The sequence below is a fragment of the Tyto alba genome, unplaced genomic scaffold (assembly GCF_018691265.1).
Source record: "Tyto alba isolate M040663 unplaced genomic scaffold, T.alba_DEE_v4.0 Super-Scaffold_20000042, whole genome shotgun sequence".
NCBI lineage: Eukaryota > Metazoa > Chordata > Aves > Strigiformes > Tytonidae > Tyto > Tyto alba.
In genome coordinates this window covers 11,184,905-11,200,882 of record NW_024881293.1, presented here as the reverse complement: position 1 = coordinate 11,200,882, position 15,978 = coordinate 11,184,905, and the positions used below count along the sequence as shown (strand labels likewise).

Genomic DNA, 15,978 nt, shown 5'->3' with positions numbered 1-15,978 from the left:
CATCCCGCGCAAGGGGCTGTCGCTTTAACACCGCCTCGCCCGGCCTCCGCGCCGGCAGCGGGCAGGAGGAGCTGGGACAAGGGGAACCCCCTCACTGTGCCCCCCCAAACCCCGATCCCTTCGGGCTGCAACCCCCCCCCCCCCCCCCCCATCCCAAACCCGACGGGGCCCGGCCGGGCCGAGGCCGGAGGAAGGGGAAGTGCTGGGGCAGGAGGCGGGAAGAAGCCGGGGGGGGGAGGAATGCGGGGGGTGAGCCCGGACACCTCGGTGGGGAACAACGGCCAGCTCGGGCACGGCGAGGTGGGCAGGGGTGGCGGGGGAGGAGAAGGTGTGGGTTTTTTTTGGGGGGGGGGGTGTGGGGGGGTGTTTGGGACACACGACCTGCCCTGGCTCGGTCCCGCGGGGAGCGGGAAGGCGGCCGCGCTGGGATGAGCGGTTCCGAGATGGTCCCCGTGCCGCTCCGCAACGCTCCCCGTTTTTTTTTTTGTCATCCGGGGGTGCGATGGGAGGGGGCGAGCGGGACCCCAAACTGCGCTGCCGGCGTGGAGGGGTTCGGTGCTGCAAGCACTGGGTGCTCGGGGATTTGGCAGCTTCCCCCCCGCCCCCCCCATCCCGGGAGATGTCCCCACTTTTTGCCCCCTTTCCCAAGACACTGTTTTGTGGCAGCTGCCCCATGCAAGGTGAAGAAGCCGTCGCTTGTCTCATGGAGACCCCCCCGAACAACGGGGATGCCCAGGAGCTCCAGAGAGAGGGTAAAAATGGAACGGGGAGAGCAGCAGAGGAGCTGGCAGGGACCGGGGGCTGGGGGGACAGCGGTGCTCCCCTGGGGTGCCTGCAGCCGGACCAGGACACGCCACGCTTGGACCACGGGGCTGGTGAGTGCTGGGGGTGACGGGAGCCAAGCTGGGGCACGTGCAGACCCGGGATCCTGCAGCATCTGTCCCCTTGTAAACCGGGAATCAACGTGCCCTCTGCCCTGGGGTTGGGGTGCAGGCGGGGTGCTTGCCGTGCCGGTTGGGTCTCGTTGTGCTGGGTGTGGAGCTCAGCCTGCTCCCCGATAAGCAGAACCAAGGTCCCTAATGGCCGCCCTTGTTTTGTAGGTGGAGCAGACACTCTCCCGAAACCCTCGGCTGCCTCGATGGACAGGCAGAGGAGCACCGAGCTCTTGACCCTCGACTGTGAGTGTTGCAGAGCCTGGTGCTCACAGACACTCAGACGCAGCCCCCATGGGAGACAGGCACTGGAGAGGTCATCTGGGCTTCTCATCCCACAACAGCAGCTAGAAAAAAGTCTTGCTGCCGGTCCCTTCCATAATGTGGCAAGGCCAAGTCCAAATCCAGACTTTGGTGATGACTTGTGTCAGCAGTGAGAGGTCGCTGCAGCTCCATGCAGTGGAACCAGAGACAGCAAACTCTTTTCATATACTTTCCTAATTAAACTACAAATTGCTTGTTGAAAACACATTGAGATTTCCAAGTGGAGCTCTTCAAGGGTAGGAAATGTGAAGATGAACTTGAGCGCATCCCCCAGGCTGTCCTCTGTAGTATAATGTTTGCAATTATGCCATTAATGCCAGATCTCTGCCTCCCGCCGTGCCCCAGATGGCCCCTGCCCCTCCTTGGGCAGCTGTTCAGGCTGTTTTATCTGCCCTGCTCAGTTGTTGGTCCCTGCGCACTGGTCAAACCTCAGTCTCTAGGCTCTTTACTTGCAAGGGAATAATTCACTTTTTTGCAGGACTCAGTTTTTGCCAGGACAGGTGTTAGGACCTAGACTGTGAGCCCAGGGAGTCGTAAAGGTTCTGTGATTTCTGTGATTTCTGTGATTCTCGGGTTAAATTAACATGAAATGACACCCAATGACCAGTTAAAATGTTTTACTTGTGGTAGAAACAACTTAAACTTGGAAAAGGATAGTAAGCGATGTGGTCTCTTATTGATAAAATTATAAAAAAGAAAAGAAAGAAAAGGAGAGGAAAAGAGTCCAGTCACCACTCCTCGTTCCAGTGTTGTCTGAGGTCTGGTGACCTTGGGTGGTGGGTGCACACACAGCAAAGTCTTCTGTCACCTTTTAAGTTCATCTTATCAGCTGATTAGCATACTAGACAAGGAGAGGCAGGTGTTCCAGGAACTCACTTCCATGACAGATGAGGTGGTCGTGCTCCCCCCTACCACCTTTACTTCTTCCTCAGTTTTTTTCTTCTTGGATACTTCTCCAGCCTTTAGCTTATCAACTTTTTTGACCCAAACTTATAGTTTCCTTTGAGGCATATCTGAGGAATTTGGCACTACAGCAGCAAAGAAGTGGAGCTGTGCCCCTTCCATACACTCCGCGCTTCCTTGGGCAGCATTCCTTAGGCTAATCACAAAGGCCACAACTTGTCCTTGAGGCTTTCTGTGTTGAGGAATGTTTGAGGCATTAATTCCTTCAGTTCCTTACAGACAGGAGGGAACAGCTTCAGATAAATCACCCTGAGCTTTCAGGAAGCTCTTGGCCTCAAATCAGTGTAGTTCCTCCCTGTGCATGGAGGTGATGTGTCCCGACTCTCCTCTCTCTGAACAGGTTTCCCCCTGAAGCACTCAAACACGCTGACGAACCGGCAGCGAGGCAATGAGGTCTCGGCCCTCCCAGCCACACTGGACAGTGAGTACCGCCGGGCAGAGAGGGCTGTGCGTCTCAGACACGGAGGGATGTGGGGTGTAGGGGGAGCAGAGGGGCAGTGGGGTTGGACCCTCCCTCCGTCTGCTGCTGCCACGCTGCTCAGCGCCCACCGCAGCGGTCTCGGGCTGCTCCCTCCAATGCTGTCACTCCCAGCACTCGCCATGGCTGGCCGTCCCCGCCGCTGAGCAGCAGAAGGGTGTGAGTTACCCATTGGGGTTTTTGGGGCTCAGATGTGGGCTGGCCAGTTACCACCTCCCCAGGCTTGCAGGGACCCACCTGCAGATGGTAGGTGCTGAGCTGGGGAAACATTTTGTCCTGATGGGTGACTTCTTTCTATCCCCCAGCATTGTCCATCCACCAGCTTGCTGCCCAAGGTGAGCTCAGCCAGCTGAAAGAGCACCTTCGGAAAGGTACGTGTCCCCAGATCATACAGAGTCCTACCAGGTCACAGCGCACTCTTCGATAAACCCTCAGCTTAGTTTTACAGCCTTTGCTGGGTTTACTGGGAGGACAGGGAGAAGGGGCTTTGCCCTTCCTGTTTACGGTGTCTCATCCATGTCTGTGCAGGTGAGAACCTGGTAAATAAGCCTGATGAGAGAGGTTTCACACCACTGATCTGGGCTGCAGCCTTTGGAGAGATCGAAACGGTCCGTCACCTGCTGGAATGGGTAAGGCCACGCTCATGCAGCACCTTGTTAACAGGAGACTTCCCATCTCTGATCCTGGTGGCTGCCGGATCGTCCAGCACCATCCTAGTACCATCTCAGCCAGTCTGTACCATGGCACCAAGCAGGACATGTTCACAGAGCTAACGGCTTAGACGTCGGATGCTGCTCCCCACTGGGCTGTGAGCTAAGTCAGGAGCATGAAGAGCCTTATCTCACAGCTAGCAATAACTGTTTGTAATTAAATATCTGCTTATTGGTAATTTGAGATCAGGTTTATCACTTGGGCCCTGTAATCTGCCAGCCAATGTGCTCACCAAGGTATCGTTGCAGTTAATGAACTCATTGCTGCATCGTCCTTGAGTGCTGGGCTTGCAGTTGAGGACTGTCTGGGGGTGAGCAAGAACCAGATCCTCATGCACTCTGGATCATGCCGCTCCCCAAAGCTCAGTCCCACATCCGCATGTGTCCAGTGATCAGCAAGCACTCACACCTCATAAGCACTGGCCAAACTCTGGCTCTGTTACTGTATTAGCAGCAAACTTGCAATGTATTACCAGAGAGACAAACAGAACCGAAAATAAATGAGGTGATACACTGATAAAGGCTATAATGAAGTCCAGGAGAGGTCCATGGCTGGCAGGGCTTGGAGAACAGGGAGGTTTTCTCAGTAAATCAGTAACAAAAGAGATGGTGGATATTGTACGGGGCCGATAAGACTGTTATTAGTGATGGGGAAAAGGGCTGAGTAACAGAAACCATCAGGCTTAGTTTACTGACACTGGAGAAGGGCTTTTAAGTCCTCACCTGAGGTGCTTGATGGTGCTTAAAATATGCCTGGTGAAGACTTTGGCAAGGAGAGGTCACCGGGAATGCGTGAGCCGTTTCTGCCCCACCAACCCGTTGGGACCTGGCCCCACGATCAGCCCCCCCCCAGGGGTGCCCAGCAAGGCTGCGCTGAGCACCCCAGGTCTCAGCCCGGCTCCCCTGCCCGTCGGGGCTAACGCCTGTGCCCGTCCCCAGGGCGCTGACCCCCACGCGCTGGCGAAGGAGCGGGAGAGCGCCCTGTCCCTGGCCAGCATGGGCGGCTACACCGACATCGTCACCATGCTGCTGGAGCGGAACGTGGACATCAACATCTACGACTGGGTGAGTGCCGCCGGGCGCAGGCTGCTGCGGGGACCGTGCCAGCGCCGGGAGCGACACCGGGCCCCGACGGGGCTCTGCAAAACTCATTCTGAAAAGCAGCAGCGAGCTCCCATCGCTCTGGGCTGAGTTAGCAGCGGTGCCTTTCTCCGAGATGTTTCCCAGGCTCGCAGCGCTTGTTTGCTTGCTTGTGCAGCTGTTTTGAGAAATTAATCTGGATAATAATTTTAAATGGTTTCCTCAGCTGCTCACGCTGGTGATGTTACCAGCCACAAGGAAAGAGCGCTCAGAACTTAAGGCTGTCTTCAAAATTACACAATTTAAAAGTTATTGTATTGCATACAGGGAATAAAACCTGTGCAGAGCTACTCTGTGAGAAAACACCCAGCCTGGGGCTGGGAGAGGGCGGAAAGGGGTTCCCAGTGGGTCAGGGATCTATCGCGGTGGGAGAAGCAGGGCCCCGTGCGAGGCTGGCAGTGACACAGCCCCTTCCCTTTCCCTGCAGAACGGCGGCACTCCTCTGCTCTACGCCGTGCGTGGCAATCACGTCAAGTGTGTCAAGGCCCTACTAGGTAACGGGGAAGATCTGCCCTTAGTCCTTGGCCTCGAATCGCTGCTTGTTGGTAATGCCTGGGGGGAGAAACCGAGCAGCTCCCCACTCCTGGCGGGGCTGCCCAGCCAGGACAGGCACCTTTTGGGGGTCCCCTCGCCTTGTGCCTGACCTGGAGGGGACGCCGCGTTGGCAGGGGAGCGCTGTGCCCTGATCTCCAATGCCTGCTTGCAGCTCGCGGCGCCGATCTGACGACAGAGGCGGATTCTGGCTACACCCCGATGGATCTGGCCGTGGCCTTGGGACACAAGAAAGGCAAGTGTCCCCTCCATGCCTGGCAGGGAGCCCTGCCTTCCCTCCCTGAAAAGCCTCCAGGCAGTTCCCAGCTTCCAGCCTTGCTTGGGACTTTTTTGGACCTTCCACCACAGCTCCACGCTCTGCCACACAGAGAAACCGAGCCAGAGGAATCAGGATGGCTCCTGTTCCCCTTGCTTCCCCTCCAAACCAGAGCTGTGCTGGAGATAGGGCTGGGACAGGGGAGATGGGAACAGGCCCCCAGAGAAAGGGGGTTTCCAGCCTCCCAATGGGAAACAGGAGCAAAATGGTGGCCAGGTCCTGCCCACAGTGGCACTTGGCTTCTTGCAGGCTTGGCTTCCCCGGGTTTCACTTCTCTCCCCTCGGTTAGTCCAACAGGTTATTGAAAATCACATCCTCAAGCTATTTCAGAACAAGGAGCTGGAGTGACGTAGCGGCTCGCGCTGCACTGCCGCAGCGCCAGCGCTTCTCCCGACAAACGCAGGGCTTTCCTCTGGGACCACCGCAGCCTCAGCCTGCCGTCCCGAAACGGGCAGCGGCTGGGTGCTTCGAGCAAGGAGCACGTGGAGGAGGCCGGGAACCGCCTGCCCTCGGTGGACCTGTGCCTCTCCCGGAGCGTGGCACGGCCACGGTCCCTCGCACCGGGGGACTCATTCCTCAGGGCAGCTGCATTTCTGCCCTGTCCAGGCTCGGCTGCTTCGTGCGTGTGTGCATTCAGGTATTGCATTATTGAAAGTAAACTCTAAAGCAGCCATGTGGGGCCCTGTCCATTGCCTCAACCTGTCACAGCTCCCAGTCCCCAATCCCAGCACTGGGGAATCACGAGGGGAACTGGGCCAACCAACCTCTTCAAGGCCCGCACCCCCCCGGTGCCCTGGTATTCTCCCGAGCTGTCCCTTTGAAGAGAGAAGCTCCCTCCTAACGCCCATAAACTTGCCAGGCCCCTGCTGCGTGCAGCACTATAACCAGCCAGGGAAATATCCACAGAACCCTGCGGGAAGCATCACCCTGCCAGCCAGGAACACAGCACGGCCCCGGCTGACAGCTGGCACGCTGCGATCCCGAGCCGGAGCCCTGCGAGGCCACAGACAGTCGCTCCAAGAAATTCAGGGGTGGTTAGCAAAGGTGAGAGACAGCCAGAGCCCCCAGCACACGGAGAGGACGCTTCTCCTCCCTCCTGCTCAAGTCACGCACTGACATGGTCACAGTAAACCCTGGAGGGCTCGGTCCCGGGGTGCCGCTTGCCCAAGGCGCAGCCGGGAAGGAGCGTGGACACCATTTATTCAGCCGGTTACAAAGGTTGTGTCCCACCAGTGTCCAGCACGTGGATCTCTGTGCTAGTGTCTCTCTGTAACTGCCACCCTGTGGTGTGTGGGGGGGTCCTCCTCTCAGCACCTTGGGGTGCAATTGGGAGCAGCACATCCCCGCTGGCAGGGTTTGCTGTCGCATTTCCCCCCCACGGGGGAACACGGGCCCCTCCGCTGCCCCTCGCCGCTGCCCTAGAGCCTCTCCCCCAGCACCCCGAGGTGGTACACCACGATCCTCCCAAAGAAGTCCGTGCTGTTCTCAAAGGTGATCTTCAGCTTATCCAGCACCGTCTCCTCCACCTGGAATCTGTGCGAGGCCCGTAAAGGAGAAAAACGGGCAGGGGGATGCCACGATATGTGGGAGACCCGCTCCGAGGGGGGCACGCGCGGGGCTCGCACCCCGGCGTACCGCAGCCGGCGGTGTCTGGATTTGCTCCAGCTCTGCCGAGTAGCTACAGGAGTAGCCAACAGGCACCCGCAGGTCTGTCACTTAAAACGGCAGCTCTGCTGTCACCGCCCCCCCCCTGCCCCTCCGCAGCCGTGGGTGGCCCTGAACCCACCCGCCGAGCCGTCGGACCCAGCCCGCCACGCGGCAAAGGATATCTGCATGGCGTTGATGTCCTTGGGGTACAGGGCAGATATTTGCACCAGTTCTTCGCCTGCTCTGCAGCCTGCGGAGGGTGAGGGTGGAGGCAGCTGCGCAGAGGCTCGAGCGCTGGGGGAGCCTCTCACAGCTGCCCCCCCAAACCCCCCCCCCCCGGTGTTGGCTGGGAGCAGCGGTCCGTCCAATGGACCAGGTTCCCATCTGCACCCAAAGCATTCTGGAGAACCCCAGGTCCTCGCTATTCACCCCTCTCTGCTCCAGCCCACAGCCTCAGCCCCTCTTGGGTTTCTGGAACGGTTAGCAAATAGCTCCGGGCCTCACAACAAGCAGCTGTGGGACCCAGGTGCGGGTAAACTGAGGCAGAGGGACCCCCGCCATGACCCCAAACCAGCTCCTCACCTTCCAGCGTGCACAGCCGGCTGGAGAATCCCCCCTGGAACTGGATGTGGAGCTGCGAGACCTTGACGGTGCGGGGGAAATCCAGGGTGACCCACTGGCATGTGCCCTGAAAACAGGAATGACACCGGGGCTCCATCACGGCGAGGAGAGCGGGGTGTCCATGGCTCCCATCCCACCCCTCCAGCTTCCCCCGTCCTTGTCCCCCCAACCTGGTCCGAGTTCCAGCACGTCTCCTCGCTCGCGTCGAACATGTGCTTCTTCCCAAACTGCTTCACGTCCCGGTTAAGCACAGAGCTCACCCTGCGGGGACATGAGCCACCGGTCCCGGGGACACGATGGGGACAGGGTCAGCGATGGGACCCGGGTCCCCCGCAGGGCCAGGGGACAGCGTGTGGCACCCAGGAGGGACCCGCCGGGGGGTGGTGGCTGCAGCATCCCTCGGGGGGGGGGGGCTGGGACTTACCGCGTGGCAGTGGCAGCACAGACCAGGGGCTCCACGGGCATCGCTGCCTGTGGAGAAATGGGGTCAGCGAGGGGCAAAAATGGGGTCACTCAGCAGCAATGGGGACACCTGGGCAGCACTGGGGACTCCTGGGCAGTACTAGGGGCACTCCGAGCAGCAATGGAGATCCCTGGATAATACTGGGGATCCCCAAGCGGCATTGGGGGGCACATAGACAGCACTGAGGACACTCCAGCAGCACTGGGGACCCCTGAGCAGCACTCGGGATCTTTAAGCAGCATTGGGGAGCCCTGAGCAGCACTGGGGATCCTTGAGCAGCACTGGGAACCTCCAGGCAGCACTGGGGATCCCTTGAGCATCATTGGGGGCACCCTGGCAGCACTGGGGACCCCCAAGCAGCATTGGTGGCACCTAGACAGCACTGGGGAACTTTGAGCAGCATTAGGGACCCCCGGGCAGCATTGGGGATCCTTGAAGAGCACTGGGAACCCCCGGGCAGCACTGGGGGCACCCTGGCAGCACTGGGAACCCCCGGGCAGCACTGGGGGCACCCTGGCAGCATTTGGGAACTTTAAGCATCACTGGGAACTCCCGAGCGGCGTTGGGGATCCCTCAGCAGCAGTGGGGACCCCCAGAGCAGCATTGGGGGCACCCTGGCAGCACTGGGGCTACTCTGGCAGCATTGGGTACCCCCGAACAGCACTGGGGAACTTTGAGCAGCATTGGGGACCCCCGGACAGCACTGGGAACCCCCGGGCAGCGCTGGGGACGCCCAGCAGCACTGGGAGCATTCGAGCAGCGCTGGGGACACCCTAGCAGCATTGGGGACCCCTCAGTAGCCTTGGGGGCCCCCCGAGCAGCACCGGGGACCCCCGGACAGCACTGAAAACACCCGGCAGCATTGAGGGACACCCGCGCAGCACCGGGCACCCCCCCGGCTCCCGCTCCCGCCGCGCCCCGCGCCCATCCCCGTCCCCTCCGGCCGCCGTTCACTCACCGCCCGCCCGGTTCAGGAAGCGGCGGAACTGCTTCCCCGAGCCTCGGGTGTCCGGGAACGCCTCCCCCCGCCTCCACCCCCTCGCACCGCCGCGCTCCGCCCCCTCCGCCGCGGGGACCCCCAGCAGCTCCCCCGGCGCGGTGTGTGCGGGGGTACAGCACCCCAGAGACACACACACCCCCCATGCAGCACCCGCGGTGTGTGCGGGGGGGTACAGCATCCCAGAGTCCCCCCATGCAGCACCCCCGGCCCAGCACCCCCGTGGGAGCCGTCCCACCCGTGCTTCGCCTCCCTTTGCAAAGGCGTCTCCCCCCCGGCCCCTGCAGGGCCCGGGGATCGGGGGTACACCCTCCCTGCTCCCCCCGGCCTGGTTGCAGGGGGGGCCCCGCCGGGTGCCCCCCCGGACCCGCTCTGTAGGTGGCACTGGCGGAGCGCGGCTGGGAACAGCGGCGAGAGGCTGCGGCGGGGGGGAGTGGGAGCGCGGGGGTGCGGGGATCCTGGTGTGCATCCCAGCATCCCGGCGCGCTCCAGCATCCCGGGGTGCATCCCAGCATCCCGGTGCACATCCCAGTGTGCATCCCAGCATCCTTGTGTGCTCCAGCATCCCTGTGCACATCCCAGTGTGCATCCCAGCATCCCGGTGCGCATCCCAGCATCCTGGTGTGTTCCAGCATCCCTGTGTGAGTCCCAGCATCCCTGTCTATCCCAGCATCCCGGTGCGCATCCCAGCATCCTGGCATGCTCAGCATCCCGGCATGCTCCATCATCCCGGTGTGCTCCAGCATCCCTGTGTACATCCCAGTGTGCTCCATCACCCCAGTGCGCTCCATCATCCCAGTGTGTCCCAACATCCCAGTGCGCTCCATCATCCCAGTATGCTCCCACATCCCAGTGTGCACCATCATCACAGCATGCTCCAGCACCCTGGTGTGCTCCAGCACCCCGGTAATGCTCCATCATCACAGCGTGCTCCAGCATCCCAGTATGCTCCACCATCCCTGCGCATCCCAGCATCCCAGCACGCTCAGCATCCCAGTGTGCTCCAGCATCCCTGTGTGCATCCCAGCATCCCTGTGCATCCCAGCATCCCAGCATGCTCCCGCATCTCTGCGCATCGCAGCACACTGGCGTGCTCCAGCACCCCCACATGCTCCATCACCCCTGCACTGGACCATCCCTAAGTTAACCATCCCTGCACCCTCGGTCACCCCTGCGCGCTCCAGCACCACCCTCGATGCGAGTCACCCTCACAGGGCCCGGGGAAATCCAAGCCCTCCCTGTTGCCTCTTGGCCAGCGCAGCTCTCTGGTGGACACCCCTGGCCAGGCTGGGTTGAGTTGCCCCCCCAGCCCACGAGGGAGCCGTGGGGAGCAGCTGTGCAAGGAGAAACCCGCCCCCCCACTCCCCCCCCCCATATATAACATGGCAGCCGCTTAAAATTATATTTTGCAGGCACATGGTGCCACTGTGCTTGCCCACAGCCCCAGGTCTTTGTGGACGTGCCCCAGTGCTCGGCGAGGTTGCCAAGAGTTGACCCCACGGTGGTCCCACGGCCCCAGCTGGCCCCCACGGCTGCCTTGCTGGGGGAGGCACCACAAGGCACCAGCGCAGCGGTGCTCCACAGCCCTCCCCGGTGCTGGGCTGCCTGCGTGAGTCACGGCGGCCGTGGCTGCCTGCGCTCAGCCACAAGCAAAAATAAAACCAGCCCCGAGGGCTGCGAAGCCATCACCTCCCCCTCGCTGAGCGGCTCTGGGGGGGCTGCGCACACGCGTGTCAGGGAGCGCACACATGTGTGCCGGTGTGTGCAAACACACGCTGTGACACGCACCAGCGCACGCGGGACGGGCTCTGTCTTCCTCCTCCTTCCTCCCTTTCTCCCCCCGCCCAGTTTCGCCTGAGAAATTGGGTCAAAAACCGCAGGAGCCTTAATTGCCCCTCGGCTCATCGCGCGTCGGGGACGGATCTGCCATTTGTGCCACCGCCGCCTGTGTCACCTCCTGCCAGCACCGATCCCCCTCGCCCCAGTGACCCCCTGCCCCCTCCAGCCCTGCCCACCATGGGGGGAGCTGGGGGGCAGCCCTCTGGTCTTGGAGCTCTTCAGCCTCAGCATCTTCCTCACCCTCCTCGCTCTCAAGCAACACGGCAGGTGGCAAATGCAGCTGTTTCATGCCGGGCTGTGCCGGGAGCAGCTTAGCGGCAACAGCGATGGCTCCCGGCTGCTGTCCAGCCCGGCACTCAGCCGCTCACTGGGGGGGCCTTTGCATTTTATCCAAGAGCTAATAGAAAGGCTGGTGCCAAACCAGGCACCGGCACGGATCCAGACCCCCCGCTCCCACCAGGCACGAGCTCCCACCCACAAGCCGCCGGGTTGCTGGCCCCGTGCCGGCGCGGCCACCTCGTGCCGGCGGTGCAGGAAACGGGTGCCGGTGCCTTTTGTGTTGGCGGGTGCCGGTGTGTGAGTTTTGCGGAGCAACCCTGGCTGGCCCCGGGAGCCGCTTCCAAAGAAGAAGCGGGTGTTGTGCCCTTCGCCGTTAATTACTTGTGGTGATTGATTTCCACTTCCGTGTAAACACAAGAGATTACCGGTGAATGTGGCACAGGCGTTATTCAACGCCGCAGCCTCTCTGCCCGGCACAGGGCCCTGCCTGTTCTCTGGGATGTGCCTCTGCCTTTATCCCCCTGTGACTGCTCAAAGGGGCTGGGGGTGCTGGGGGGAGGTGGCAAGGGGACCTGGAAGGGCAGGATTTGGCACAACCAGTAATTCATGCTAAATAAAAACATGGTGACATCTCCGCACTGGGAAGGAGCTGTGCAGGGCAGCAACGGGTGCATCCCTCTGGAAGGGGATGGATAAAAAGGTATAATTAAAATAATGTTGTTATAGCCCTGCTTTTAAGCCACAAACCAGTGTTTTCTGCCAAAGGGCATCGGGTTGTTGTGGTGCCGGTGTCCTCCCCACCGGTGCTACCGGTCGGGGGGTGCTGGAGACGCGGCACATCAGCCGTGAGCAGCTGTGGGGGTAGGATGTGCTGTTAATGAGCTTTGGCTCTGCCAAGGGGAGACACTGTTCGACATCCCCACACGGGTAGTGTTGGGGGGCAATTACTGCCCTGGCTAGTGAACCAGCGTGGCATCCCGCCGCTAATTATTGCCGGCATCAGAGAAGGGGCTGAGCGGGGTTGGTGTCCCCCCACGCCTGCTCCCAGTCTGACGGCTGCTCCCCCAAAATCACCCACCAGCACCGTGATGGGCACCAGGGTACAGGATCAGGCCCTGCCCGTGGACGCTGAGCTGGTGGCATTGCCACCCAGAAGAGTCCCTAGAGGAGGGGACCATGCTGGGTCACAGCCCGTGTCCCCCATGGGTGGGTGCTGGCCGGGGCTGGGTGCTGTGAGAGGGCGAAGGAGCAGGTCCAGCTGCTGGAAGGGGGAAGGGAAGGAGGTGGTTGCCATGGAAACAGAAAATAAAATCAATGCATCCTGCCGGTGGGTTTGGAGGGAAGTTGGGCTCAGCCAGGGCAGGTCCCTGTTTGGGGGGGGATGCTGCAGCCCCCAGCCTGGACCCCTCTGTGCCGTCACCGCTGTGCCCAGGTTGTACTGCAGGGAAGGTTTGGCCTTGACCTAAAGCAGAAACAAGCCGCAGCCAGGTCCGCAGGTGGGGGGTCAGGGGCAGCCCCAAAGCGGGTCCACGGTGCTGGGGCTCAGCCCATCCCCTCCAGAGCAGACCCTGGATTGGGGGCATCCTACCCTGATCCAGCTCCAGTGTCGGACCAGCAGCTCAGCCAGGACAGGCACCAGCCTCTGGATCGCCCTGCCACAGAGCTGTCTGTCCGTCCGTCCGTCCGCCCTCCCGCTGCCTGTCCCCATGCCAGTGCCCCGAGCGCTGGCCCCAGCTGCGGTGGCAGAGGCCTCATTAATAAGCCGCTCTCCCGATGAATGTGGCAGCTCTCCTGGAACGGGGCTTCATTAGCTGCCGGCGGACCTGAGCGGAATAACAAGCGGCTCCGTGGGGTGCGGGACGGGGTGTCCCCCCCCCCAACCTCCCCACGCACCCCCAGCAATGCGGGGACTGGGGCACGCGGCCGTGCTCCAGCCACAGGGAGCTGTGTGGTCCCTCACCACGCAGGGAAGGTCCCCGGCACCCCGGTCCCACAGTGCTCAGCACCCGCAGGATGGCAGCGGCAATGCTGCTCAGCACCCCGGTCACGGTGCTGCAGCCCCGGCTGCCAAACGGGGCAGCACCGGAGCTTGGGAGGCTCCTGGTCTCGCCGCCCCCCAAACTGGCTCTGTCATCAGGGTGATGATGGTGCTTCGCCACCTGCTCTTGCAGGGCCAACCCCTCCATCCCCTTTGGGACTCTGCGGTGTCCCCACGCTTGTCCCCACGCTGCAGGTTGGCCATGTCACCTCTCTGTTGTGGCTCTTGATGGGAGCGAGACCTGGCTGAGACCTATCAAACTCATGTCACGTGGCTCCTGGCTCCTCTGCTCTCCCCTGGGTGGCTGAGGACAAGCCAGAGCTGTGCTGGAGCTATGGGGGGACCCCCCATCCCAGCCCCACACTGGAGCCAGAGCCCTGCCAGGTCTCCCCTGGGGGCAGCAGTGGGTCCTGGCCCTTCGCAGCGAGAGCCCCTTGCCATCACCACCGCGCACCCCAATTGCCAGCGGCCGCCTCCCCGCGTCCCTGTCACAACAAAGGAAAACATCTCTGGATGGAAACTGCAGGAGGGTCGTCACGGCAACACTGCTGCAGGATTTCACCAGAAACCCAGCGTTCCAGCTCAAAAAGACACTTGGGGCCCTGCTCGCCCCGGCAGATGCCGGTGCCAAACCTGCCAGGGCTGGGGCCGAGTGAGCGGGACCGAGGGATGGAGTCACCCCAACCACCGCTGCCCCAGGGGCCACCCGGCCCCGGCCTGTCCCCAGGGGTTTGGTGACGTGGGGTGCAGCAGGGACCTGGTGACAGCGGGTGCTACCTGGTGGGAGCAGCTCAGGGCAGAGCCAGCGGTGCTGCTGGGGCGATGTCATTAGAACGGGACGTGGGGCTGGGGGTGCGGAGGGGGATACCGAGCCCCGCAAGGATTGGGGACATGGGGACATCCCTCTGTGCCAGGCAGCTCTCCTCTCCCACCCGGATGCGGGGATGGCCACGGCGGGATGTTGGGGCTCCAGATTGGGCCTGGAGGGGTGGGGGAGACCCCGTGAAGTCACCTCCCAGCTGGAGGGACCAGCCAGGGGGGATATTCAGGCTCCAAACTGGTGCCAGTGGAGAAGCTGGTCGCCACCGCGGTCTCCGTGCGCGGAGCAGCCACCGGCGCGGGGAGGCGGGCGGGGGGAGAGGTGTCTATTAAATCCCCATCCATAAGCCGCGCTGGCTGGTGTCTGTTATGACATTTATCTCCACTCGAGAGGAGAGCTCCGATAACTCACTGCCGGCACCTTCCTCAGCCAGACAAATGGCCGACGGCAGATCAGCCACGCTGCCTCTGTCGGGGCCCACCTGGGGTCCTCGAGATGTGGGTGGGTGGGTGTCTGGGGTCCCTCCACTCCCCCCTCACCTGCCCCTCGTTGCTCCGAGCCCATGGGGAGGTTTGAGTCTCTGAGTGGCTCCAGCTCCCGCCACGGGTCAAGGCTGGGTGCAGTTTCATCACCGCGCCTGCTGCCCGTTAGCGAAGGGTGGCCCACAGGACGTGGGTGCTGAGGGGGGAGCCCCCTCCCAGCACCGTGTGCGGGGAGGAGCTGGGCTCTGGGATGAACCCCTCTAATCCCCGACCCGTGCCCAATGCATCGTGCGGATCATCCGGTGCCATCGGCTTTCTGGATGAAGCTTAGGAAACCCCCAAGCAGCACCCATGGGTGCCCTTGCCAAAGCAGGATGGCAGGACCCATAGGGTGAAGCACCAGCCACCTGGATCCGCTCGGAGCAGGAAGTAGCTGAGACATCAGCGTGCTGGTAAATCCCCTGGGACCCTCTCCCCAATTTTGTTTGGCGAACACCACGGGGGGATTAACCCCTGTTGCTGCCCCCCATGCTTGGGCACCTACGTGGGGACGGGGACGCCAGCTGCAGCCACATAAAGACGGGGAACAGAAGAGCTCTGTGTGCCGACAACGCCGGGGTTGTGCCGGTGGAGGGGGGGGGGTTTCACAAAAGGCAGGAAACGCCACGAAAAGTCTGGCACAATGGAGTCGGAAATGAGAACTTTGCTCTCGGGTTTCCGTGGACCCATCCTATGGGGAAAATGGGGGGGTGAGGGGGGAAAGAAATATTTTTTTTGCCAAGCTGTGGGAGACAGGGTGACATTCTCCATTCACCGATGGGAAGGTGACCCCCCCCTCCCACCCCCAAACCCTCTCCAACAGCTCAGTGATGGTTTCCTCCCCCATTTTGGGGATTGTTTCTGGTATCACAGCTCCCTGGAGTGTCTCACCCCGTTTTATTTGGGTTGTTCGGGCTTTTTCAAGACTTCAGCCACCCTCAGCATCTTCTAGCCCCCCCCCCCCCCCATATGGGGCTAGTATGGGGGTGCGGGGGGGATGGAAGGTGCTGCTGGTTGCACCCTGTATGGCTTGGATGGAATTTTGGGGTGCAGCAGGGGCTGGAAGACGCTTGCCTATTTAGAAATACCCTAAAATCCCACTGGGTCGGAGGGCAGGGATAGAGGGGGGCCCTACAATGGTTTGGGGGGGCTGCAGAGGGGATGGAAGGTGCCCCCCCTGTTTTGGAGACCCCTTTAAAATTCTGCTTGGATGCAGTGCAGGAACGGGGGAGGGAGGCGGGGTGCGTTGCATACAGGGGCGAGGGGGCACGCCGGGCCCCCCACTTTCGGAGGGGGGGGGGGGCTACGGAGGGGCTGGAAGGGACCCCACCCCCATTA

General features: G+C 61.7%; 2 protein-coding genes across 4 annotated transcripts; one reads left to right on the top strand and one right to left on the bottom strand.

The window, feature by feature from the left end:
* Positions 1 to 45: 45 nt before the first annotated feature.
* On the top strand, positions 46 to 6,086 carry RFXANK (regulatory factor X associated ankyrin containing protein). Of its 2 annotated transcripts, none has more exons than XM_042794969.1 (10): positions 46 to 300; positions 667 to 875; positions 1,101 to 1,178; positions 2,560 to 2,640; positions 3,003 to 3,068; positions 3,226 to 3,326; positions 4,347 to 4,472; positions 4,975 to 5,092; positions 5,254 to 5,334; positions 5,705 to 6,086. In XM_042794969.1, the coding sequence occupies exons 2-10, from the start codon at positions 674 to 676 to the stop codon at positions 5,761 to 5,763; spliced, it is 912 nt and encodes a 303-aa protein (XP_042650903.1). In that variant the 5' UTR covers positions 46 to 300; positions 667 to 673; the 3' UTR covers positions 5,764 to 6,086. The 2 variants fall into 2 exon arrangements, with proteins under 2 accessions (XP_042650903.1, XP_042650904.1); XM_042794970.1 differs by having other exon boundaries at positions 52 to 300; positions 4,975 to 5,041.
* Positions 6,087 to 6,598: 512 nt separating this feature from the next.
* Positions 6,599 to 9,165, bottom strand: LOC116961778 (nuclear receptor 2C2 associated protein). 2 transcript variants are annotated; one of them, XM_042794971.1, is made up of 6 exons: positions 9,105 to 9,165; positions 8,108 to 8,154; positions 7,854 to 7,944; positions 7,645 to 7,750; positions 7,245 to 7,312; positions 6,599 to 6,950 (listed from the first exon to the last, which is right to left on the bottom strand). In XM_042794971.1, exons 2-6 carry the CDS (start codon positions 8,146 to 8,148, stop codon positions 6,834 to 6,836), a joined length of 423 nt encoding a protein of 140 aa, XP_042650905.1. In that variant the 5' UTR covers positions 8,149 to 8,154; positions 9,105 to 9,165; the 3' UTR covers positions 6,599 to 6,833. The 2 variants fall into 2 exon arrangements, with proteins under 2 accessions (XP_042650905.1, XP_042650906.1); XM_042794972.1 differs by lacking the exon at positions 9,105 to 9,165 and having other exon boundaries at positions 8,108 to 9,041.
* Between the last annotated feature and the right edge of the window lie 6,813 nt (positions 9,166 to 15,978).